Source organism: Mobula hypostoma, chromosome 17 (assembly GCF_963921235.1).
Source record: "Mobula hypostoma chromosome 17, sMobHyp1.1, whole genome shotgun sequence".
NCBI classification, from domain to species: Eukaryota; Metazoa; Chordata; class Chondrichthyes; order Myliobatiformes; family Myliobatidae; genus Mobula; species Mobula hypostoma.
The window spans coordinates 65,827,188-65,852,753 of record NC_086113.1 but is presented as its reverse complement, the minus strand read 5'-3'; the positions used below and the strand labels follow the sequence as shown (position 1 = coordinate 65,852,753).

The window sequence follows — 25,566 nt, the reverse complement described above, 5'->3', positions numbered from 1 at the left end:
TAGTGTGTCACTGCCTGCAGTGAGCAACTTACTAGGTTTGCTACGTAACAACATGGACATTGGGTTTCCGAGAACACAGGTTACACAAAATCGCCAGAATTTAAAATTGTGTGAATCTCATGCGCTTGTTTACATGTAGGACCCATTGTTGGGAGAGGTTCGACAGGCAAAGACTTCTTTTCGTGGAGCATAGGAGACTGAGGGGTACACTTACGTATACAAGTATATCAAATTATATGGGGCAGAAAATTGGGGTGAATGAGCACACTTCTTCCCGAGGTTGGGGATCAAAAGGGTATAGGTTTATGGGACGAGGTCCAGTTAGTCCCACCCTCTCACTTTCTCCAAATTCCTTTTAGATTCCTCTACTGGGGAACATGGATGGGTCACTCCATCAGGATGGTGTTTTAACTTCAGTAAGACCATAAGACAAAAGGAGCAGAACGAGGCCATTCAGTCCATCGAGTCTCATAGTCATAGTCATACTTTATTGATCCTGAGAGAAATTGGTTTTCGTTACAGTTGCACCATAAATAATTAAATAGTAATATGTAAACTATGCCAGGAAATAAGTCCAGCACCAGCCTATTGGCTCAGGGTGTCAATGGTCCTACACCATTCCGTCATGGCTGATTTCTTATTCTTCTCAAACACATTCTCCTGCCTTCTTCCCGTAACCTTTGACACCCTTAATCTTCAAGAACCTATCAGCCTCCACTTTAAAGATACCCAATGACTTAGGGGGATGAATACTTTTGAACTGCTGACATTTCCGTTTTTGAACTTTAGGTTTTGCAAGCTTTACAATTTTCCCTGTTTTTTTTTGGGCTCTACTTGGGAAAAAAAAGAGTATGTGATTAACAAAGAAAAATTCTCAGTTAAATTAATCAAAATCCCTGATTCTAATACTCATTTAGGTGAGCAAAGTGTTGGAGCTCAATACTTTAAACAAGGCATTGTATCACAATGTGAATTCCTCAGCCCGATCACTCTGTATAAAGAGAATGAGAATACTTTATATCAGATTTATATAGCATTGATGGCTCTCATGCATTGTAAGATTATAGAATAAGGTCACAGATCAAATGAATATGAGAAGAGTCTGTAGTTTGAAGGTCTGCTTCTATTGATCTCATGGCATGTACAATTTAATTATGTTGTGAAACATGTCAACAACATGGTCGTTACATGCACTGTCAAAATAATGAGAGTCTAATGCAGAGGGATGGGGAATCTGCTGCAAGTGCTCATGGCGATCTCGGCAATCGTAGGGATGACTTACAGTGGACTGTAAAGCTTGAGAATGTAGATATTAAGAAAGAGGATGTGCTGGAGCTTTTGACAATAGACAATAGGTTCAGGAGTAGGCCATTCAGCCCCTCGAGCCAGCACCACCGTTCACTGTGATCATGGCTAATCATCCACAATCAGTATCCAGTTCCTGCCTTCTCCCCATATCCCTGGAAAGCATCAAGTTGGATAAGTCACCAGGACAGGACGCGATATACCCCAGGCTACTGTGGGAGGTGAGGGAGGAGATTGCTGAGCCTCTGGCGATGATCTTTGCATCATCAATGGGGACGGGAGAGGTTCCGGCGGATTGGATGGTTGCGGATGTTGTTCCCTTATTCAAGAAAGGGAGTAGAGATAACCCAGGAAATTATAGACCAGTGAGTCTTACTTCAGTGTTGGTAAGTTGATGGAGAAGATCCTGAGAGGTAGGATTTATGAACATTTGGAGAGGCATAATATGATTAGGAATAGTCAGCATGGCTTTGTCAAAGGTAGGTCTTGCCTTATGAGCCTGATTGAATTTTTTGAGGATGTGACTAAACACATTGGAGTACTGTGCTCAGTTCTGGTCGCCTCACTACTGGAAGGACGTGGAAACCATAAAAAGGGTGCACAGGAGATTTACAAGGATGTTGCCTGGATTGGAGAGCATGCCTTATGAGAATAGGTTGAGTGAACTCGGCCTTTTCTCCTTGGAGCAACGGAGGATGAGAGGTGACCTGATAGAGGTGTATAAGATGTTGAGAGGCATTAATCGTGTGGATAGTCAGAGGCTTTTTCCCAGGGCTGAAATGGCTAACACGAGAGGGCACAGTTTTAAGGTGCTTGGAAGCAGGTACAGAGGAGATGTCGGGGTAAGTTTTTTACGCAGAGAATGGTGAGTGATGGAATGGGCTGTTGGCGGCAGCGGTGGAGGCGGAAATGATAGCGTCTTTTAAGGGACTCCTGGATGGATACATGGAGCTTAGAAAAGTAGAGGGTTGTGGGTAAGCCTAGGTAGTTCTAAGGTAGGGACATGTTCGGCACAGAATTGTGGGTCAAAGGACCTGTATTGTGCTGTAGGTTTTCTATGTTTCTATGCTCCTGTTCATGGACTTATGAGGGATTTAGAGCAACGTTAGGCTCTGCATGTAGACCACATCAAACCTACAAAGGTGACTATTGACTGTACAAAAGGCCCAAGGCCCTAGGGACACAGAGGATAAATGGTCAGAGCATACCTGTCGAATGTGCATAGTTAACTGGTGCTGGGTCCCACAGTTCTTCCCACATAATGGGCAGATGAAGGAAGACTTCTCTTCTTTGGTTTCCTGTAGGATGACAAAATTGAGAAACACATTGAAGAAGAAGAGGTGAGCAGGAGGGAGTGGTACAGAGAGCAGCCCTATGAAGTGTAAGCGGGCTGGTCACACACAGTCTTCTTCACATGCTCAGCTGCTTCCCCAAGGCAGCTTACACTCCTCCAACGGTTCCTCATGCAGCTCTTGGTTTGGAAGACAGCTCATGAAAGAAAATTTCCATAAAGGGTTGCCCTCCGACAACTTCACTCCCACGACAAGTGAGTCAGATCTCTTTCTTACTAAGAAAAAGCTTCGGAATAATAAGCAAAAGATAGCTGTTGGCCTGAGCAGTTAGGTGCCCGCAATGTGCTGGGACAATGATTGACCCATGATACAGCTAACTGCTTCCTCCTGAGCTGGTAAAGGCTTTTTCAAACAGAGTGTATTTTTAGATAGAAACAAAGCCCTATGCAACAGGTGATGCCCTTTTCCCACCTGATCCCCAGGTAGAATTCCCCAATCAGATGCATCCTCCACACGTTGCAACAGGATGGGGAACTGGACCTTCCTGACATTCATCCAGCTGCCACAGGCAACCTGCTGGAGGAACTCAGCCAGTCAAGCAGCATCAGTGGGAAGAAGGGAAGAGAATTGCTGATATTTCAAGTTGAGACCTACATCAGGACTAATGTGAGGTCTCAGCCTGAAACATCAACAAATCCTTTCCTCTCCCTCAGAGACGATGCTCAAGCCGCCGAGTTCTGTGTTGCTCCACGTTGCAGCATCTGCAGTGGCCCCCGTCTCTCTTTTATCCCTAAGCTTGCTGACGAATCTGTTACCAACATCCCATCAACAAGTGAATTCCAAATCACAAAAGCAATACAGAAGGTCAATCAGTCGATCTGGTCTGTACTGGCTGTTCAAAGAGGCAGCGTAGGGGCACCGTGGTATCTGGCTTCTTTGTAAATGAGTCTTTATGTAAATACTCAAACCCAAACCCTTTTATCTCCAGGGTTCTGTGTGCATCACTCTGCCTTGAGCTTGCCAGAAAAGTAATTCACATTTTCATTCCCTGATCAAATGTAATGTTGGCTACAAAAGTCAACCATACAGAATTTACATTTTTAATTGTTTTGCTTTAGAAATGCCTCATAAGAATTCTGCTACGTTCATACAGATCCTCAACCAACCCAGTCTATCCATCAACATACTGCTCAAGATAGAGTTCTGTGTAAAGGCCTTAGGCACATACACATTGCCAGGGTACCAAAGATGTCCCACAGTACTGTATTTGTGAACATGGAGTGGAGACTGAGTTTGTAAATCTAGTGGGAACAAAGGATATTGGGACTGGTGAGGGTGGAGTGCCACGGGACGGATGTGGGACATGTGGCATAGAAGAAATCCCAGAGGTGGGCAGTGGCGTGGGTGCAGACACATTAACCCGAGACACCAGGCAAGGTTATCTGAATTCAAACAATGGGTTTATTCATCATTACAGAATGTCTCCCTTCCCCTTTTCCCAATCATGACTCTCCTCTCCCTGCCCCCTTCCAACTCCCAGCCCACAACACAGACCCATATCAGCATCAACTTTATCATCACTCACCTATGTCGTGAAATTTGCTTTCATGCAGCAGCGGTACCGTGTAATACATATAACTCCTACAGAACTGTGCAAGAGTCTTGGGCACTCTCACGCTGTGTGTGTGTGCGTGTGTGTGTGTGTGTATATATATGTGTGCGTCTGTATGTGTGCGTGTCTATGTGCGTGTATGTCTGTGTGCATGTGCGTGTGTGTGTGTCTGTGTGTCCGTGTCTGTGTGTGTGTCTGTGTGTCCGTGTGTGTGTGTGTGTCTGTGTGTGTGTGTGTGTGTGTGTGTGTGTGTGTGTGTCTCTGTGTGTGTGTGTGTGTCTGTGTGTCTGTATCTGTGTGTGGTGTGTATGTGTGTGTGTCTCTGTGTGTCTGTGTGTGTGTCTCTGTATGTCTGTGTGTCCATATCTGTGTGTGTGGTGTGTGTGTGTGTGTGTGTGTGTGTGTGTGTGTGTCTCTGTATGTCTGTGTGTCCATATCTGTGTGTGTGGTGTGTGTGTGTGTGTGTGTCTCTGTGTGTCTGTGGGTGTGTGTGTGTGTGTGTGTGTAAGACATTCATACAGCACTATATAATGGTGGCAGAGTGGCCTGGGGAGTGACAGCATGGCCGGAAACAGGGCTAAAGGTATTTGCTCACACCGTGGTAAATGACAATTTTGTTGAAGATATGGAAAAGCTGAATAAATCTGTCAGATTTAGCTGTATTTAGGGGAGACTGTAATTTGATGTACTCTATCTCTTAACAGAATCATTACAGGATGATGCCATTCTGCCAAGTCTGTGCTGCCTTCTAGCAAAGTAATCCCTTCAGTCCCACAAGACCTTCTGCCACATATTTTCAGTATCTTTTAAGTGATGCTTTGCAAAGTTTTTAAGGGCAAGGTTATGTTTTATTTTTTAGCCAGGGCTGCTTCTTTGCCGCACATATAAGTATCCATTATGTACAAGGCCTTACAGAGTGTGCAGCCACAAACCAGCCACTGGCTTCTGCAACTCACTCAGCCTTTTCTACAACTGCCATTCTTCTCCGCTGAGTAAGTTTAGAGGGACAGCCTGACCTAGGCAGTGTGGCTGTGGCTTCATGTTTTTCACAATGGACTGTACTGAGCTCCGAGGTATGTTCAGTGCCTTTCAGGTGGTCTTATACCCTTCCTCAGATTTGTGCCTCTCTATTATCCTTTCCCCTGACATGCATTGAATGCTCTTTTGTCTTCATTTTGGTTTAGTCTGTTGGACCTTACAGAGAGAAGGGGTACTTATTCTTATGAATCTATTAAAAACAGGTGATGCTCCAATTTTCTACATCAACAAACTGGGTGAGTTGTAAGATAATATACAGTGTTGTACCTGAGGGTCGTTAGTGTGGTAATTACAAAGGAGATAAATACTTCTTCAGCCTCATAGATTTGGTTTTTAATTTTTCATAAATCGTTGAATGGCTTCTGGATTTTTTCTTTTGATTTGATATGATGCACAACACTCGTGGATTAGCTCAAAAAAATCCTATAATATATTTTAAATTTAGAAAGTGAGACAGTAAAATGTGAGAATACATGTGGGGGCTGAATACATTTTAAGACACAGTAAGTTATTTTTTGAAAAACCCTACTATGGAACATGTGAGGTAAATTGCCCCTTTGTGTCGGTGAGGAGTAGAATCTGGGGAGTGGATGTTAAGGGGGGCTGAGGGAAACACAAGGGAAATAAAATAGGGTTAGTGTAGAGTTATTTTGATGGTCAGCACAGACTTAGGCCTCTTTCCATGCTGTTTGACGGTGACTCTCGCTGGGCCTCTGCACAAACCATTGCAGCCATTTAGAAAACAAAGGATATTTTTATTGAATAATGTAATCCAATGACATTTTTGACCATCACAATGGAACTGAATTCCCAGAGCAGGGTGAAAAGCCTTGACAAGTTCCTGGACTGAACTCCGAGCCATCTCCAGGGCTGCTGATTCCCCACCTGACTTAAATCATGATTTTGGTTCTGCAGCCAAGCCCTGCCCACCACGTGCACCAGGACACGTCAGGGCCTCACCACTGTCAGTAACATTGCCATCAGACAGCAGGTAGACAGCCTGCAACAAGCCTGGCTGAGACTGACTGTTTGATCAAGGCAGAGTAGTGTAGTATTGATAGAGGCCCTTCAGCCCAACACATCTATGCCTATCCATACCAATCACACTTGCCTGCATTAAATCCACACCCCTTTATGCTTTCTGTCCAGAATCCTTTTAAATGTCGTTACTGTTCCTGCCTCCCCCTACTTGTTATTTTAAAAATGCATCGCACAGAACGCCTTTTAACCTTCTCTCCACTCACCTGCAACACGTCTTATAGCTTTAGACAGCTCTACCATGAGAAACAGACACTAGCTATCTATCTATGACTTTCCTATTTTATATACAGTAGATTCTGGTCAATTGAGATACATCACATCCAGTACATTAAGTGGCTGTCCCAATTAGCCCAAATTTCATGGGAATAGTTAAAAATGTTTTTTAAAAAAATTACCGTTTAACTGAGTAACAAATTATGTATTAATTGAAATACAGAACACAGGAGAACAGTACCAGTACCACTCGTGGTTATCTAAAGATGACAGGAAACCCGTGCAGGACCATTTTAAAGTGTAAACTGGGACAGTTACACAGAAGCCCAGGTCCAGTGGTAGGAGTAGTCATCCTTAAGATCAGTGGATGACCATGACTTCTTCTGTGCTTTGTCATGCTCTTCGCTCTCCACAGGGTGTTATAGAACTGCCTTCCTGGCCACTGGATCTCACCGTCGATCTCATCCTCCCAGCCTGCTAGAGCTGACTTCACATGCTAGAACAGGCATGTCCCTATCTCACCGGGGTACGAGACCTGCCGGCCACCCCCACCTGTCAAAGAAGACTACTGGGGTGTGACCGCTGTCCCACACCAACAGCTACTTAGAGCCCAGGTGAGAGCTGAGTGTCAGGTGGGGACCAAAGGTAACATTCGTGATGACATTCTTCACTCCGGGGAAATGAGAGCCAGAATATTGAACTCCTCCCGATAATTCAATCAATCAACACTTGTGATTCTAATATATGGATGTAGTGAAACAGCTCATTTTGTACATCTCGTCCATCCCTTTCAAACAGGGATAACCGGCTGGAACAAAATCACTCTTGCAAAGAGTTCGAAAGGCTGCATTTAATGACAGATTAACGCAGTGCAAGTGAGTGTGGCCTGGTGGATAGGGAACTCTGATAGGAAGAAGTAGGTGAACCCCTGGTATTCTTTGGACAAGGAGCTTGCCTTGTTTCCTGCCCAGAGTTCACTTGGTGGTGTTGGGAATGGGTGAAGGGATACCACACTTTGAATGGGATCTTGCTGCTGAAATTCTCACATTACTGCTGGGACCCCAAGGCCTTGGAATGTTCTGTGGCATTCCGGCATTAAGAAAGGCAGCACAGATACTTTAAATATTTGTCTTTCCATTTGACAATTGCATGTTTTGTCAATTTGTCCCCTCTCTCCGTCCCTTGCTCTCCGTGCATCGTCTGTTCTCTCGGCAGCCTTGCCCCGCCTCCTGCTGTTTAACCTTGGACCAAGGATCTGAGTGACTGTGCCAGACTGCCTGGCCTGGGGAATATTGACTCTGCAGTTTATTATTAACCAGGGATAATGCTGTCTCCCATACCAGTACACAGCGCAAACCCAGGGCAGGTCAACCAAACAACTGGGTTACAGGGGAAAGTACAAACGTTTACCGCGCACACAGCTGCTCCTGGTGGTCCGCAGGTCCTCACTCCAGCCAGCCAGCGCAACAGTTTTAAAAATAAACTAAAAGCTTGCACAGGATAAAACGCCGGTGTGTAGCACGTCCTTGGCAACGGCCCGCAAGAGCTCTGCATTTCTGAGCAGGTGGGGCTGTCACTGCAGGGTGTATCACGTGAAAGGCAGTGCAAACCACTCACCCACCCACCCACACACACAGTTCAGAGGATCTGACCCTCATACTGTTTACACTGAACTGCCCGAAGGTAATACATATCAACGTATCCCAGTAGCTGCCTTGCCCGCTGCGCATCGTACACACCCCTCTGCAGATGTGCTGGGGACCTTCTGCTTCCAATCCCCAACCCCACAGCCTCAGCCGACAGGAAGGAAACTGCATCCATGGTGGGTATGTGCCCAGGAAGAAGTGAAGCAGCTGGCAGAATCACTGTCTCAAAGTGCCAGTGACCAGGGTTCAATCTTGACCCTGACTCTAGAGTTTGCATGTTCTCCCTGTGACCACAGGTGCTTTGGTGAGATGGGGTGAGATTCGGTGATTTGGTCAGATGAGGAGCTCCCTCATCCCAAGAAGTGTGGGTGGTAGGTGAACTGTCGACCATAAATTGTCCCAGTGGGGGGCAGAATTTTGAGGGAGTTGTTGGGGAGTGTGGGATCAGTGTAAATGGATGGTTGATGGTCAGCACAGGCCTGGTGTTTCCGTGCTGCTTCTCTCCATGACTCTATGAAGGAGGGTGTGAAAATCCCAGAGGGGGCTCGGTCAGCTGCCTACCTGCTTGATTTTCCGTGTAGAGGCAGCGATCTTCGTGGGGCTCTTGTCACTCGGAGGCTTGCCCACCTCCGCACTCAGGTTTCCCACACTCATCACCGTCGACATCATGGACTTTACTGAGGACAAGTCATCACCCTCAGGATTGCTTGGCACAACTGTTGCTCTCCCCTCCATGGGCACAATCACCTCCGGTTCGTCACCTGTGGAGATTAGCAGAAAGATGTTGGCCAGTCATTTCACAGAAGGCATCAATGGCTCCGATAGTGGTGATTACCCAAACAGCACAATGGTGTATTAACATATCAACTGACCTAGCACAGAGATGTAGTCACAAGCAAGATGTACCAGCGTCTTTACTTTCTTAGAAGGTTAAGGAAGTTCGGCATGTCGACAAACACTTCAGCAAACATCTAGAGCTGTACTGGTAAAAGCATCCTAACTTACCGCATTGTGGTCTTGATATGGCAGTTCAAATGCACAGGAATATAGTAAGTTCAGCCCAGTACATCAAAGGCACTTCCATCCCCACCACCTACATGAGGAACTGTCTCAACAAGACAGTGATTACCACCAAAGAGGCCCATCATCAGGCCATACCATCTTCTTGCTGCTGCCATTGGGCAGGAGTGCCACATCAGCAAGTTCAAGAACAGTCACTTCCCTTCAACTATTTGATTCCTGAACCAACCAACAGAACCTTAATCACTACCTCCGTCTAGCCAATTTGCTTTACAATGGACAGGCCTTTTATGGATGATATATATTTAATTTATGTTTTTGCTTGTGAATGTTGTGCCTCTGATGCTGCTGCACGTTCTTCACTGTACTTCTGCGTGACAATAAACCTGTCTTTGATTTCTTCCACATCAAAGGCAGAGGCTACACCTCAGTGAGAGGGCAAAGTCCACCCCAACTCCCAGCATCAGTCACATTTTTCCAAAGTAATAGTAGAATGGAGATACTGATAGCAGGGCATGTGTTCAGTTACACTGCAAACCAAAAGGCAGAATGCTGCAATGATAGACTTTGTCCTTCTAAACTGGGGTTGTGTCTGCACAGAACCTTTGATCCCCAATGCTCCAGGACATGCCACTGAAGGGCAGCTCCGGAGTGTCTGTACCAGCTGCACACCCAGTGACCTTTAAGCAGAAGCTGGCAAGCCTGTCTCTTGGGTGTGTGTAAGGCCACTTGTCAATCATCTTGGGCAACAGACAATGGCATCATTGTGCGTAATCATTGGAAGACATCCTTAAATCTTCTGTTAAATATACAATGGTTAACAGAGTACCATAAAATAGGAAAAACTGCACTGAACTGCAATAAAACCAACTTTAAAATCAGTGCCAACAATTATTAAAAAGGGCAATGAAGAGTATTTTTGCAAGAACAGCCCAGTAGGAATCGAGGAATGGGAGCAGGGCACCCAGTCCATCAAGGCTGGTCGGTCATTAAACTCCATGGTTTACCTGACAACTAACTCCACACTTTCCCTGTAATCCTGAAACATCTCATCAACTTCAGATTAATGTGTAACAGCTAACTCACCTTGACACATGCAAGAGAGAGCTAAACGTTTCACTGGTACTGTCCATGTGGGCCGAATAGCCTGCCTTTGAACAAACTGGGTGTTCAACAAGTTCTGAGTGCCTTGTGCATTCAGGCAAAAGAAATGGTCAGCCCACAACCTGGTGAACTGTGGAAATTTTCGTGGGTAGGTCTGACACTCAGTCATTGGCCTATGGCTGGAGATTGGATCTCTCACCAGAGACTAGAAGCAACACCATAATGGAGACCAATGGCAGAATCCAGTTAACAGACTGGGATCCTGTCAGAATTTTAGGCCCACAAAAAAATGATGCAGTACCTCAACCTCATCAGTACTAACCCTTCCAAGGCATAGGGGTGGCCAAAGAGTGGCAGAGCTAATGTAAATTGACCTCAAACCCAAGAGGACTTCAGTAAGATCAACAACCACCTCCTTCTTCCCACCCCACCCTACTATCATACTGAGATACAAACTACCTCCGCTTCCATTCTGGGCTTTAGGTTGGACATCATCGTCAGCTTCCTGGTCTTCACTCCCATCACCTGACAATGTCAGTTCAGCATGAGGGGTCTGGCCCACATCAACCTTCTCCTCTGACCCATTGTCCGCCACTGCTAAAGTCAAGACAGAAAGCAAAGAGTAATTAGGGAAAGCACTCAACCTTCCTACAGACTCGCAGCTGCTTGGAGACACATGACATCTTCATATGCACCCTGTAGAAAGGGTACTCTCCACAGTGATCCCAATATAGTCACACACATGGAATGCAGGCACGGCATTTACTTGCCTAACATGCAAGTTGATCCTGTCTCCACCAGATTCTAATTTCGACTCCACTGTCACTTAACTCAGTGACATCCAGTATTAGTTATCAAGAGCGAGCTTTCTCTCTCTGTGTGGATGCATGAGGAAACTCAAGAGAATTTGAGGAAAAAGACCATGTACCACAGAAGGGATCAGGTGTCATTCCCGTAATTAGTACAGTACAACATGATGGGCTGAAGGGCCTACCCTGTGAGGTACTGCTCTATTTTCTACAGCAAATTAAAACCAGCCACGATAGCATACTGGTTGGCCGTGACGCTATTACAACTCGGGGCACTGGAGTTTCGAATTCAATTCCAGCGCACACTGTACGGAGTTTGTATGACCACGTGGGTTTCCTCCAGGTGATCGGATTTCCTCCCACAGTCCAAAGACGTGCCAGTTAGTAGGTTAATTGGTCATTGTAAACTGTCCTGAGATTAGTCTAGTGTTACATGGGTGGGGTGTGGGGCAGTGAGGCTTGTTGGGCTACAAGGGCTGGGTCTGCACTCTATCTAAAGAAAATACAACAGATGCTGGAAATCTCTGACAGTGAAAAAGGAAAATGCTGGAAACTCCCAGCAAATCAAACAGATTCAGCTCTTTTCCAGGTCCATACCTGAAATATTATCTCTTTCTTTCTCTCTCCATAAAACTTGTCTAACCTGTTAGTGTTGCCAGAACTTCTGTACTCTTTTTGGAAAGAAAAGCAGACTGGGGTTAAGGTTTTCTGTTTCAGAATTACTTTAAGTTGCATCCCATAGGCATCTCAATGTGCTAACAGGTTTAACAGTGGTGCACCAACATTTCCTGCTAAGGTTCATAACCAACGCGACTCCTGGCTGGCTGCAGGAAGAAGCTGGACAAAGGACACAGGAGATAAGGACATCGAAGAGGGTGGTGATTCATGAGCTTCAGATCTCGGAGCTGAGAGGGACTCAGGAGTACATGAATCCCTGCAGGTGGACAGAGAGGTTAAGAAAGCTTTGGCTTTGGCAGCCTGGCTTTCACTATCGGGGGTCAGGGTACAGAGGTTGGCGTGTTATGTCGCAGTTGTACAAGACACGGGTGAGACCACATTTGGTATATTATTTCAGTTTTGGATTACTCTACTATCAGGACAAACGACTAGACTGGAAGGAGGGCGGAGAATGTTGCTCGGACCTGAGGGACAGAGTTATGGAGAAGCTGAACAGCTTCAGATGGTTCTCACAGGAGTGTAGGAGACTGAGGGTGATCTTATGGACGGCATGGACAGGTTGAAAGCACTCAGTCTTTTCCCAGGGATGAGAAACGGTGAAGAACAAAAGGCCATGGGTTTAGGGTAAGGTGAGAGAGACCTAATAGGAATCTGTGGGGCAACTTTTTCAGCCAGAGGGTGGTGCATATATGGAATGAGCTGTCAGAGGAGGTGTACATTAACAACATCTGAGAGACCTGGGCAGGTACATGGATAGGAAAGGTTTAGAGGCAACTAAGCCAAATGCAGGCAAAGGGGACCAGCTTAGAAACAATGGGTTGAAGGGCCTGTTTCTATGTCTCTATCACTGAATGCAAAGGTGATCAGAATTGGAGAGATCAGTGAAGTAGGTAGGGGTTTGAAAATGAGAACTTTACAAGTAGGGTGGTTTTTAAACAGGAAAGAGTGGAGAAGTGGACAGGGCTTGGTGTCAGAGGGTGGATGGACAACAGGTTGAGGAGGGTGAGCCAGAGGCAAGTTGGGACGGTTGGGTCTGTAAGTCATGTAGGTGTGGGTGGGGATTTTCAGCGGCAGCTGGGGCACAGCCAGGTGACGGCACAGAGCTGCAAGTTACCAGGCTTGGTGACCGGGTGGACTCAAGGCTCAAAGTTCATGGGGCTGCAGCAGGTGAACGGGAGACCACGGATGGGGAACGGAGGCTGTGAGTGCGGGGAGGGTTCAGGATTTTCCTCATATTCAACAGAGGGATGGTGTAGCTTATCCAGCGCTGGCTGCTGCTCCAGCCAGCTTCACAATGCAGAGGATGGAGAGGCTAAAGAGTGAGCTGAGGTTGGCTACTGGTGAAAGTATGTCTCTTCTCTCTGGGCCATACTCAGGGGCTGTATGTCGAATGTGTTGGGAAAGGCTGTCCTGCACTGATCGATGGAGGACATCCTCAGGAATGGAGCAGGTGGGGCTCAGGAAGCCTGCAGTGGTCTTCCATCACACTACTGTCCTGCCGTCATTCAACAGCACTTCACCAGGCCTGAAGAAACACAGCACGGAAACAAGCTTTTCAGCCCACTGAGTCTGATTATCAAGTGCCCGTTCTTACTCTTACACTCCCTACATTCTTATCAATTCCCCCAGTACTATTCACCAACAATTAAACTATCAGCTAGTTTGTTCAAAAGTTCCAAGTTCAGTGCAGTTACCATCGAAGTATGTATGCATTACGCAACCTTGAGATTCGTCTCCTTACAGGCAGCCACAGAACGAAGAAACCCGAAGGAACCCATAAAGAAAACCGTCAGACACCCAATCCAGAGAGAGAGAGAGAAAAAACAAATCGTCTTTGTATGCCTTTGGGATGTGGGAAGAAAAGAAACCAGCAAACCCAGGGAAAATTCAGGATTTACAAAGAGAATAAGTAAGCTGCTCACAGATTGCACCTGGGGTCTGGATAAGCACGTGTATCTGGTGTGGTGAGGCAGTGGTTCCAGTGTGCTGCCCTGTGGAGCTATGTTGTGACAATCAATATGCTCCAGTAATCACCCATTGGCCGTAAAACACTGACCAACGGCCCAAGGCCCTTGCATACTGATTGCCTACAGAGTCGGCCGGCATAGAAACAGGCCCATCAGACCATGACCTCGTGCCAGCCATTCCACCCGTCTACTCCAAGCCTTCTACTCCCTGATAACCCAGGTGCTTGTCTAGATGCTCACCCATTGGTTGTCAAGCACTCAGTAGCACACTAAGGCTTTCACCCATTGGTTGCCAAGCACCCAATAGCAGCACACTAAGGCTATGATTTAGTTTGATTCTTTCTCTTGCTGTACAGATATTTTCTGAGCTCTCACTGGAACTAATTGTTGAATCCCAGTATGTTGCTCCTTAAGCAATGAACTAACAGGTTAAGTCATCACAGGAACAGCAAGACGCTGGCACTGATTCACAGTGTACAGGAAGGTGCTCCACGCAAGAGGTCAAGAACATTTATAAATGATGTTCTAACCCTCCTGCGTTGTGGTGTTTCCTGGCTAATCCACGGCAGTCTAGGCACTGAATTCAACAACTGCAGCCAATCGTCTCATCCAAAAGGAGAGGCCTCCCTCATATAGAGCAGCAACCCCTTAGTCTTGGCTTGCCTCTGGAAAGAACACGCTACAGATGGAGTGCTGTCTGAAAACGCTGGGAGTCCTGAAACCAGGTTGCCTGCCAACCAGCATCACACAAATGAAAATCCACCTGGCTGTCATTACAGAGCAGTGCCAAGATCAGGCATGCTTGATTCATAGTTTGCAGGATGCCCTAGAAAGCACATGATCAACCCCTTTGAAATGCATACACCTTTATTACCCGCCCCCCCACCCCAATATCGCAAAGAACGAAAATAAACTTCCAAAAGTAATGAGGTTACTATCTGCACCAGAAAATTGGGCCTAACAAATACATAGTGAAAATTGAAGGGTACCTTTAGGCTGTTATAGCCAGGGGTGATAATGGGAACCAGCTCCCACTACCTATTAAATGCGCCCAATGGCGTGCGGGTCAAATAGCCTCTGACAACCAAGTCCGGCTCCTGGCCTTCACATGTGGCTTAGCTACTAAGCCCAGGGGAACCATTTCTACTGACAAGAGAAGGGGTAAAGGCAGGTAACTGGTGCCTTAAAACCAGTCACTTCAGACAGATGGGGGTCGTCAGCAATGGCTGGCAGTTCATCTAGGAGAAGGAAAGCTCTGATCTGAAACCTCCGCTGCCTTGTGGCTGTACCCACTCACGGGGAAGGCTTCGGGTGTAAACCCCGAGGGAAAAATCCAGAGCTGGAGCCTTAAGGCTCCCTACACTGAGTTCAGTGCTGACTGGAAACTCCTGTGACGCTGCTGGTACCAAACTGTATCGGTCTCTGCCGTTCCTTTGGGTTCATCAGATGCGTGGAGAGGGAGAGCTCCACAGGCAACAAGCTGCCCTCGGCCCAGGCTTGTGTGTCTAGCCAGCTCAGATGCAATATCCCTGGACACTCTGACCGACGGCGGCCCTCACCCACCCCTGATCAAAACCAGGAAGAGCTGACCTGTCACATCTTACTACACTCATTACCAGCTGAGGTTCAAGTTACTGCACAGGGCATGGATGTGGTGGTGGGGGGGGGGCAGGAGGCAGGGGCATGTGATGTTAATTATTTAATTAACATGTCACCACTACCAACGCACAAATCCTGAGACAGGCTCGAAGCAAGCCAGCCCCAGCTGCTATAGAAATGTAAACGGACGACAGTGTGCAGTGTTGAATGATCTTTTCACAGAACTCTCTGACTTTTCACAAATTCCCTGCTCAAACTGTAAAGTCTCCTGCTGGGAACTGGGAGTGGTTATTGCACAGAAGCAAATTCTACATGAGTGTGTGAGTGGCTCTGGAGTCAAACGGCATTGAAAGAAGGCACCACAATTCCATTCTGAAGATCTCCGATTAGATAACTACATTAGTCACATTGGAGTGGCGAGATCTAGTCATTGCAATGTAATTGCCATGTGTGATCCTAAAACAGAGGTAATCACATCACAGCCTGACAACATCTGTGAAAAGAAACATTTCCAGCCTGCTTTGGGAGTGAATTGCTGAGAAAACTTGTCACAGGTACCACACCTTTGCTGACAGAGGTTGAGTCAGCCTCACTGGTTTCACAATTACAGTGGAACAGTGGGCACGGTGCGGTAACCTTCCCTGCCTCAGCAGTTGATGACTAGTGAGGTGCGCGGAGCTCGGCAGGGCCTCGGAGAAACCAGCTGCAGGCCCGTACAGCTTTTGCAGGCTGGCAGGCAGGGTTTGGGCTGTGGGACTTTTCCAGACGCCACCCCTCCCCTCCAGCCCAGACTGCTGTGTGCTGGCAGCTCTGCCCTTGATGCCTGTCACGAACAGCACAGGGCCCAGGGCTGACATCTGAGCCTTCAGTGCAGTGAGGCCTGGAGCCAGAACTCCGGCCTGAACGGAGACACAGTTCCTTTTTCAGCAGAGAACTCCAGGCCCAGCTCACTCCCATTACTCCAGTCTGCCAGGCAGAGGGTGCTTTGTCTCTCCCAGCTCATACCTTGGGATGAGTCTGGCCCCTTGCATCCAGCAGGACTGTATCTGAAGCAGAGGAATGTTCCCGCAAGTCAGCCACACACTGTGCACAGCATGGCTATCCTGGACACTGGGTTCACCGCTGAAGGTCAAACAACAAGAAATACTTTGCTCTGAGATTTAAAGGCGGTGTCAATAAATAAACCAGCCTCTCCCACTAACGACAAGACGATCTGATGACAACACAGTTAGGCACCCAAAGCCTGGAGCCGGTTCACAAGGTTCTGCATGCGCGGATCTGCGCATGTCTCACATCCGCACCTCAGCAGTGCAGGGTGAGGAAAAGTGGAAACACAAGAGCCCGCAGCCACTGGGATCAGTGGATCAGAGAACAAGCTGCAGGGGACTCAGCAGGCCAGGCAGCCCTGGTCCTTGAACTGAAACATCCACAATGTCTTTCCCCTCAGATACTGCTCGACCGAGTGAGTTTCTGCACCAGTGGTCCGATGCAAATACGTCTGAAAGGCATTTCCGGTCAAACTCAGCGACATGCATGGGCCAGCCTGCGATGGGCTCAGAGACGGCACACCTGGTGCGTCTGAAACTCACCACCCAGAACGGCCAGACTTTCACTTAAAAGATGGTTGCTTTAAAAAAGGTGTCATAAAATTTTAATTAATTTATTGCATGCAATTTCAAATGAATATTTTAAAGTGATTTAACTGTTTTTCAAGCGGTTGTGATGATGTAACCGACAGCTATCGGAGTGGTGCCGGGGGGAGGAGCCTTGCTTTCCGGCATGCAGTACTGATGCTGCAGCAGCAATGCCACAAAATGCAGGTAACCGGCAACACCTGGGCTGCCACAATTCCGTCAATATCTGCCCCGAGTTTACAGCAGGATCTACATTTCTCTGCCATTGTTCACAACCACAGAGCAGCTTCTAAATGCTCTCACAGCAAGTGCAATGGAAATTGTACACAGCAAGCTCCCACAAACAGGTTTGTGAAAACAATCGGACAGGGCACTGAATCCTCACCACACTCAGCCGGGGTCCACGGCACATCAGCACTGCATCCCGGTGTCCGCTGTAGCTCACAATCGCTCAACCCAGGAAATCCTGGCCTTCATCAGTACAGGAGCTGGAACATTACACTGCCATTGTACAAGGTGTATGTGAGAGTGCACGTGGAGTATTGTGTACCGTCACCAGAAGGAAAAGATTAAACTGGAAAAGTGCAGGAAAGGTTTACAAGAACAGTGCCAGGACTTGAGGGCCTGAGTTATAAAGGGAGGCTGGACAGGCAGTGTAGGACACTGAGAGGTGACAAATCACAAGGGGAATGCACACAGTCTTCGTCCCAGGCAAAGGCAATCACAAGCTTGGCTGAAGGTGAGAGGGGAATAAGAGGGGCAAGTTGTTCACACGAGAGGGTGGTGCGAATGTACCAGGTGAAGCTTTTGGAACAGGTGACAGGTGAAGCTGTTGGTACAGTCACAGTTACAGTTAAATGACAGGTGAAGCTGTTGGGACAGGCACAGTAACAGGTAAATGACAGGTGAAGCTGTTGGGACAGGCACAGTAACAGGTAAATGACAGGTGAAGCTGTTGGGACAGGCACAGTAACAGGTAAATGACAGGTGAAGCTGTTGGGACAGGTACAGTAACAGTTAAATGACAGGTGAAGCTGTTGGTACAGGAACAGTAACAGGTAAATGACAGGTGAAGCTGTTGGGACAGGCACAGTAACAGGTAAATGACAGGTGAAGCTGTTGGGACAGGAACAGTAACAGGTAAATGACAGGTGAAGCTGTTGGGACAGGCACGGTTACAGTTAAATGACAGGTGAAGCTGTTGGTACAGGCACAGTAACAGGTAAATGACAGGTGAAGCTGTTGGGACAGGCACAGTAACAGGTAAATGACAGGTGAAGTTGTTGGGACAGGCACAGTTACAGTTAAATGACAGGTGAAGCTGTTGGGACAGGTACAGTAACAGTTAAATGACAGGTGAAGCTGTTGGTACAGGCACAGTAACAGGTAAATGACAGGTGAAGCTGTTGGGACAGGCACAGTAACAGGTAAATGACAGGTGAAGCTGTTGGGACAGGCACAGTTACAGTTAAATGACAGGTGAAGCTGTTGGGACAGGTACAGTAACAGTTAAATGACAGGTGAAGCTGTTGGTACAGGCACAGTAACAGGTAAATGACAGGTGAAGTTGTTGGGACAGGCACAGTTACAGTTAAATGACAGGTGAAGCTGTTGGGACAGGTACAGTAACAGTTAAATGACAGGTGAAGCTGTTGGTACAGGCACAGTAGCAGGTAAATGACAGGTGAAGCTGTTGGGACAGGTACAGTAACAGTTAAATGACAGGTGAAGCTGTTGGTACAGGCACAGTAACAGGTAAATGACAGGTGAAGTTGTTGGGACAGGCACAGTTACAGTTAAATGACAGGTGAAGCTGTTGGGACAGGTACAGTAACAGTTAAATGACAGGTGAAGCTGTTGGTACAGGCACAGTAGCAGGTAAATGACAGGTGAAGCTGTTGGGACAGGTACAGTAACAGTTAAATGACAGGTGAAGCTGTTGGTACAGGCACAGTAACAGGTAAATGACAGGTGAAGTTGTTGGGACAGGCACAGTTACAGTTAAATGACAGGTGAAGCTGTTGGGACAGGCACAGTAACAGGTAAATGACAGGTGAAGCTGTTGGGACAGGCACAGTAACAGGTAAATGACAGGTGAAGCTGTTGGGACAGGCACAGTAACAGGTAAATGACAGGTGAAGCTGTTGGGACAGGTACAGTAACAGTTAAATGACAGGTGAAGCTGTTGGTACAGGAACAGTAACAGGTAAATGACAGGTGAAGCTGTTGGGACAGGCACAGTAACAGGTAAATGACAGGTGAAGCTGTTGGGACAGGAACAGTAACAGGTAAATGACAGGTGAAGCTGTTGGGACAGGCACGGTTACAGTTAAATGACAGGTGAAGCTGTTGGTACAGGCACAGTAACAGGTAAATGACAGGTGAAGCTGTTGGGACAGGCACAGTAACAGGTAAATGACAGGTGAAGTTGTTGGGACAGGCACAGTTACAGTTAAATGACAGGTGAAGCTGTTGGGACAGGTACAGTAACAGTTAAATGACAGGTGAAGCTGTTGGTACAGGCACAGTAACAGGTAAATGACAGGTGAAGCTGTTGGGACAGGCACAGTAACAGGTAAATGACAGGTGAAGCTGTTGGGACAGGCACAGTTACAGTTAAATGACAGGTGAAGCTGTTGGGACAGGTACAGTAACAGGTAAATGACAGGTGAAGCTGTTGGGACAGGTACAGTAACAGTTAAATGACAGGTGAAGCTGTTGGTACAGGCACAGTAGCAGGTAAATGACAGGTGAAGCTGTTGGTACAGGCACAGTAGCAGGTAAATGATGGGGATAAGTACATGAGGAATATGGGTCAAACACAGGAAAATGGGACTAACCTGATGGGTACCATGGTAACCAAGGGCAGGGTGGACCAGGGACCTGTTTTATGCTGCATAGTTCCACGACTAAAACTCACCCGCATTAATAATCTGTCCTTCACTTTAAATGCATTTGGTCCAAAAAATACAATCAGATCATTCCTGACATTGTGAAGTGCAGTCACATGAACTTGAAGATAAAGTGGGACCCACACACTACCTCTTGTGACTCATTAAGGTTACCATACCTTACACACACTTCCTGTTAAGCTAAGCTTCAGTGTTACCTTTTTGATTCGGCCTATTTCTATTGGCTATGGTGTCCGTCAATCGCTCAGCCATCTATGACCATGGTGGTCTGCCAGTGACCCTGCCCGCTACACAGTCAGCCAAACTCCTCACCAGTCTGCCACTCTTCAAACACTAGGTCACATTTACTGGAAATGTCTCCAGTGTTGGTGAGACACGATGCCATTGAAGTTCCGGACTTAAACCGGTACCTTCTGCACAGGAAGCGGCCAGGAATGACACTGTGTGGGACTGTACACCCCTACCCACCGTGGAACGCACTATCCCCACCGTCCAGGCCACATCATTTCCTTGTGGCCTCCATCAGGCATGAGGTACAGACGCCTGAATCCCACGCCATCAGCTTCAAGAACAGCTACTTCCATTTTCAACCAACCTGCATGTCCCCAATCACTACCTCACTTTGGATCCACTGTCCAATTTGTGTTCTCATTGTGTTCTTTCCTGTAAGAATGATGAATAATTTAATTTTAATGTAAGTTTTTTTGTGTGAATATTGCAGCTATTGCCGCTGCAAGGGGGCACACATGGACTTGTGCGGATGGAGTTGAATTTGAGGTGAACTGCTTGGGACGGTCAGGGCCAGTGAGCCAGTCCCTGTCCAGTGATGCCTCCTGCTTGCTCTCACTCTGCAGTGTTGGCTCACTTTGCTATTCTGATTAGGTGAAAAAGCCCAGTTCCAGAGCAGTACCATCACATTTATTTTATGGTTCATTTTATGGAGACATTGATAGGATGCAGAAGTGGGCTGAGAAGTGGCAGATGGAGTTCAACCCGAAGAAGTGTGAGGTGGTACACTTTGGAAGGACAAACTCCAAGGCAGAGTACAAAGTAAATGGCAGGATACTTGGTAGTGTGGAGGAGCAGAGGGATCTCGGGGTACATGTCCACAGATCCCTGAAAGTTGCCTCACAGGTGGATAGGGTAGTTAAGAAAGCTTATGGGGTGTTAGCTTTCATAAGTCGAGGGATAGAGTTTAAGAGTCGTGATGTAATGATGCAGCTCTATAAAACTCTGGTTAGGCCACACTTGGAGTACTGTGTCCAGTTCTGGTCGCCTCACTATAGGAAGGATGTGGAAGCATTGGAAAGGGTACAGAGGAGATTTACCAGGATGCTGCCTGGTTTAGAGAGTATGCATTATGATCAGAGATTAAGGGAGCTAGGGCTTTACTCTTTGGAGAGAAGGAGGATGAGAGGAGACATGATAGAGGTGTACAAGATATTAAGAGAAATAGATAGAGTGGATAGCCAGCTCCTCTTCCCCAGGGCACCACTGCTCAATACAAGAGGACATGGTTTTAAGGTAAGGGGTGGGAAGTTCAAGGGGGATATTAGAAGAAGGTTTTTTACTCAGAGAGTGGTTGGTGCGTGGAATGCACTGCCTGAGTCAGTGGTGGAGGCAGATACACTCGTGAAGTTTGAGAGACTACTGGACAGGTATATGGAGGAATTTAAGGTGGGAGCTTATATGGGAGGCAGGGTTTGAGGGTCGGCACAACATTGTGGGCCGAAGGGCCTGTAATGTGCTGTACTATTCTATGTTCTATGTATTTATAGAGACAGCGCTGAACAAACCCTTTGGCCCGACGAGACTAGCAATTTACCCCTAGCCTACTCACAGGCCAAATTACAATGACCAATGAACCAGTGCGTCTGAATTATGTGAGGAATCTGGATCAGCTGGAGGAAAACAACACAGTCACGGACACACTGTACAAACTCATGGCTTGGTATGGAAACACCAATGTCTTTGAACAGAAAATCTTACAAAAGGCCCTGTACATTGCGGGTAAAATCCTCCCCACAATTGAGCACACCTACATGAAACGTTGCCGTAGAAAAGCAGCATCCATCATCAAAGATCCTCACCACCCAGGCCATGCTCTCTTCTCACTGCTGCCATCAGGTAGAAGGTACAGGAGCCTCAGGACTCACACCACCAGGTTCAACAACAGTTACTACCCCTCAACCATCAGGCTCTTGAACAAAAGGGGATACTGTCCATCCATCAAAATGTTCCTACAACTAATGATCTCACCTTGCGGACTCTATTCCATTAATTCATATTCTCATTATTTATTGCTAATTGCAGTATGTTGTCTTCTGCACTCTGGTTGATCTTTCACTGATCCTGTTATAGATACTATTCTACAGATTTGCTTGAGTACGCCTGCAGGAAAATGAATCTCAGGTTTGTAAATGGTGACATATTCTGTATGTACTTTGATTATAACATTTACTTTGAACTCCTTACAGACAGCAAGGAGGGCTTGGACAGGTACACGGATGGCAGGGGTATGGTCCTGGTGCAGGGCGATGGGAGTAGCAGTTTTAATGGCTCAGCATGGACTAGACAGGCCGAAGGGCCTGTTTCTGTGCTGTACTTTACTACGACTCTACGACAGCACCGGAATTGAACTCCAAACTCCAAAGCTCCCAGCTGTAATAGTGTCACGTTAACCACTACATTACTGTGACATATGCAGTAACTGGTTGGTTTTAGTTCACAGTAGAAATAGAAAAGTACATTGTGAATACATGCTGGCTGGTGAGCAGAGAGAGGATGTAAATAGCCCCACTGTATGGCTCTCTGAGGAGCAGAGCCATATCCTGGTCACTGTCCTCCCCTCAATCCACACCACTTCGTCATCCAGCATGTGAACAGTCCTTTTCGTTCAACGCCTTCGTGCTGATTGTGTTGCCCCTGAGCGAGTCCCATCTGCCTGCATTAACCCTATAGCTCTCTAAACTCCTCCCATCCATATAACTATCCGGACGGATTTTTAATGTTGTTAATGTACCCGTCTCAACCACTATTTCTTCCAAATACGTACCACCCTTTGTGTGAAGAGGCAAACACGAGGAAATCTGCAGATGCTGGAATTTCAAGCAACACACATAAAAATTGCTGGTGAACGCAGCAGGCCAGGCAGCATCTCTAGGAAGAGGTACAGTCTTCCCTTTCCTGAAGATGCTGCCTGGCCTGCTGCGTTCACCAGCAATTTTTATGTGCGTTGCTTGTATGAAGAGGCGGCTTCTGATGTCCCTTTTAAACCTCTTGCCTCTCCCCTCTCGTTAGGAAAAAGACAAGTTCAAGTTTATTGTCATTTATGTATACTGCCAAATGAAACATCATTTCTGCAGACCAGGTATATAGAACTCACACACATCACACATAAAGTAATATTACCTCAATATCAAGGTGGATTTATGACGCAAGTTAAAAAGTACACAGTAAAATGCTACTGGTGCTTCTTGCGTGATGAAATCTGGCTGGCGGCAGGGAGTTCAGTCTGGGGGAGAAGCTGTTTCCCATCCTAACAGTCCTTGTCCTAATGCTACTGTGCCTCCTGCCTGATGGGAGGGGATCAATGAGATTGCTAGATGGATGGGAAGGATCACTGACAATGCTAAACTATGTGCTTTCACCCTGTCTCTGCCCCTCAGGGTCTTATGTCCCTCCCATCAGGTGGCCCCCTCAATCTCCTACATTCCAGGATTAAAGTCCTTGTCTACACCACCTCTTTGTGCAGCTTAGGTCCCAAGTCCAGGCAACACCCTGGGAAGTCATTTCTGCACTTTCTAATTTAATAACATCTTTCTTATAACATCTTATATACATCTTTCTTTCTTATACATTCTAAGTGAAGCCTCACCAACACCTTAAATAACTGCAACACAACTTCCTGACTCCTCTACTCAGTGATGTGCCAAATACCTTCTTCACCATCCTATCTACGTGTGACACTACTTTCAGCTAACTATACACTTCCAGTCCTAAATCCCTCCGCCCCATAGCACTTCCCACGGCCCTACCCAACCTGGTACGATCTCCTCCCACCATGCTTACAACATCACGTTGGTGCTCCTGTGAGCTTCTGTTTGCTGTTCCTACTGCATATTAATTGCCAATCCTAGTACAACCCCACCCAGAATCCAACTTCTACATCCATCCTGATCTCACATACCTACAACCCTGAGCAGCAACTCAAGGGAGAAAAAGGGAACAGACAAAAGCAGAAATGAGGATTACAATGAAAAAAGAGAAACACAAGGATTGTACCTCTGGAATATAGATTAAGTGTTATTTGACTGGTTTTCAAGGTGTTGGGAACTGATAGGTTGTACAGATAAAGTATCTCCCCTACTTGGAGAGTTTAGGAGGAGGCTTGGAGGGGGGAGTGGGGATAGAGAGCACAGAGCTAGATTGTTCCGGAATGAAGATAAAGAATACTTCTGCACGCAAAAGCTGTAGTTTTGGAAACCTCTCGTACACACTGCAATTGAGGCTGCTCTGCAAATGTCTTTTAGCCACAAAGCCTGAGGACTGCTCTGTCGACAGTGGCTCCAGTCCACGAGTGCCTCAGTGAGGCTTTGCAAACTGTGAATTGCTTTGAATGTCTCACTGAACCATCCAGCATTTGAAACGTGCTTCACCTCAGGAAGAAAGCATTATTTGTGAGGTGTATGACAGCACTCCCTGTAGTTTTCCTATACTAACAGCTACATCTAGCCTTGGGTGCACAGACATTACATTTCACAGCCATCATTGACAGTCACAAAGGCAAAACTATCTTAAAAATGCTGGCAGCCTGAGAACTGACCTAGAATGATTCAGCATATTCTAATCTGCAGGATTCCTTACTAAAAAGGAATACTCATGAACCTGAAATATTAAGACAAAGGGATCTTAACCTGAAATGTTTAACTCCTTCTCTCACCACAGATGCTGCCTGACCTGCTGGGTGTTTCTGCTTTTACTGTGGCTTCCACTATTCTTTTTTTGACTTCCACTCAAGGTAGTAATTTTAAAAACTCTGACAACTATGGAACCTAAGCCTTTCATCTTTTCTACGTGGCCTGCTGTACTCACTAGGGCTTGCACCTTATCATTTTTACACACTTCATCCTGAAAATTCATTAGTATAAAGTAATTTGCTTCAGTCGTTACCTTGAGCTCCTCCACTGACCCTGTGTCTAATTCGAACATGTAACAGCACAGCACAGGTCCCTCGGCCTATGATATTGTGCTACACTATTTAAACTCATAATTCAATGCCTTAACTAAACAAATGCCTTCTGCCTACTTCATATCCCTATCCGTGCATGACAGTCTCTCAAACCCCTCAATCATGTTTGCCACCATTCCAGGCACCGCTCAATCTACAGAGACTTGCCTTGCACATCTCCTTTGAACTTATCCTCTCTCACTATAAATGCAACCCTCTCTCGCCATAAATGTCTTGTATTGGACATTTCACCCTGGACAAAAAGCTGCCAGCTGTCTACCTACTGTGGTCTCGTAATCAGAAAGGCTCCAGAGAAGCTAACCCATGCTATCCCATTTCTCCTTGTGTGCATGCCCTCTAATCCAGGCAGGTTCCTGGTAAACCTCTTCGCTCCTTCTCCAAAGCCTTGGCAGCTTTCCGATAATGGGACATTATAGGCAGGTACATATTTTGCTGAATAATGAGC

General features: G+C 46.6%; 1 protein-coding gene across 19 annotated transcripts in view; it reads right to left on the bottom strand.

Moving 5' to 3' along the window:
- The window catches only part of rreb1a (ras responsive element binding protein 1a), a 290,993-nt gene that overhangs the window by 93,159 nt on the left and 172,268 nt on the right, over positions 1-25,566 (bottom strand). For 5 of the 19 annotated variants that reach the window (XM_063070046.1, XM_063070047.1, XM_063070045.1 and 2 more), the window contains 3 exons: positions 10,728-10,865; positions 8,709-8,908; positions 2,514-2,603 (listed from right to left, as the gene is read on the bottom strand). In XM_063070046.1, the coding sequence (XP_062926116.1) occupies positions 2,514-2,603; positions 8,709-8,908; positions 10,728-10,865 (428 nt within the window). Of the gene's footprint in view, positions 1-2,513; positions 2,604-8,708; positions 8,909-9,152; positions 9,705-10,727; positions 10,869-13,680; positions 13,767-16,329; positions 16,920-25,566 lie in introns of those variants that run through there. The other 14 variants (XM_063070051.1, XM_063070042.1, XM_063070043.1 and 11 more) reach the window with 7 other exon arrangements.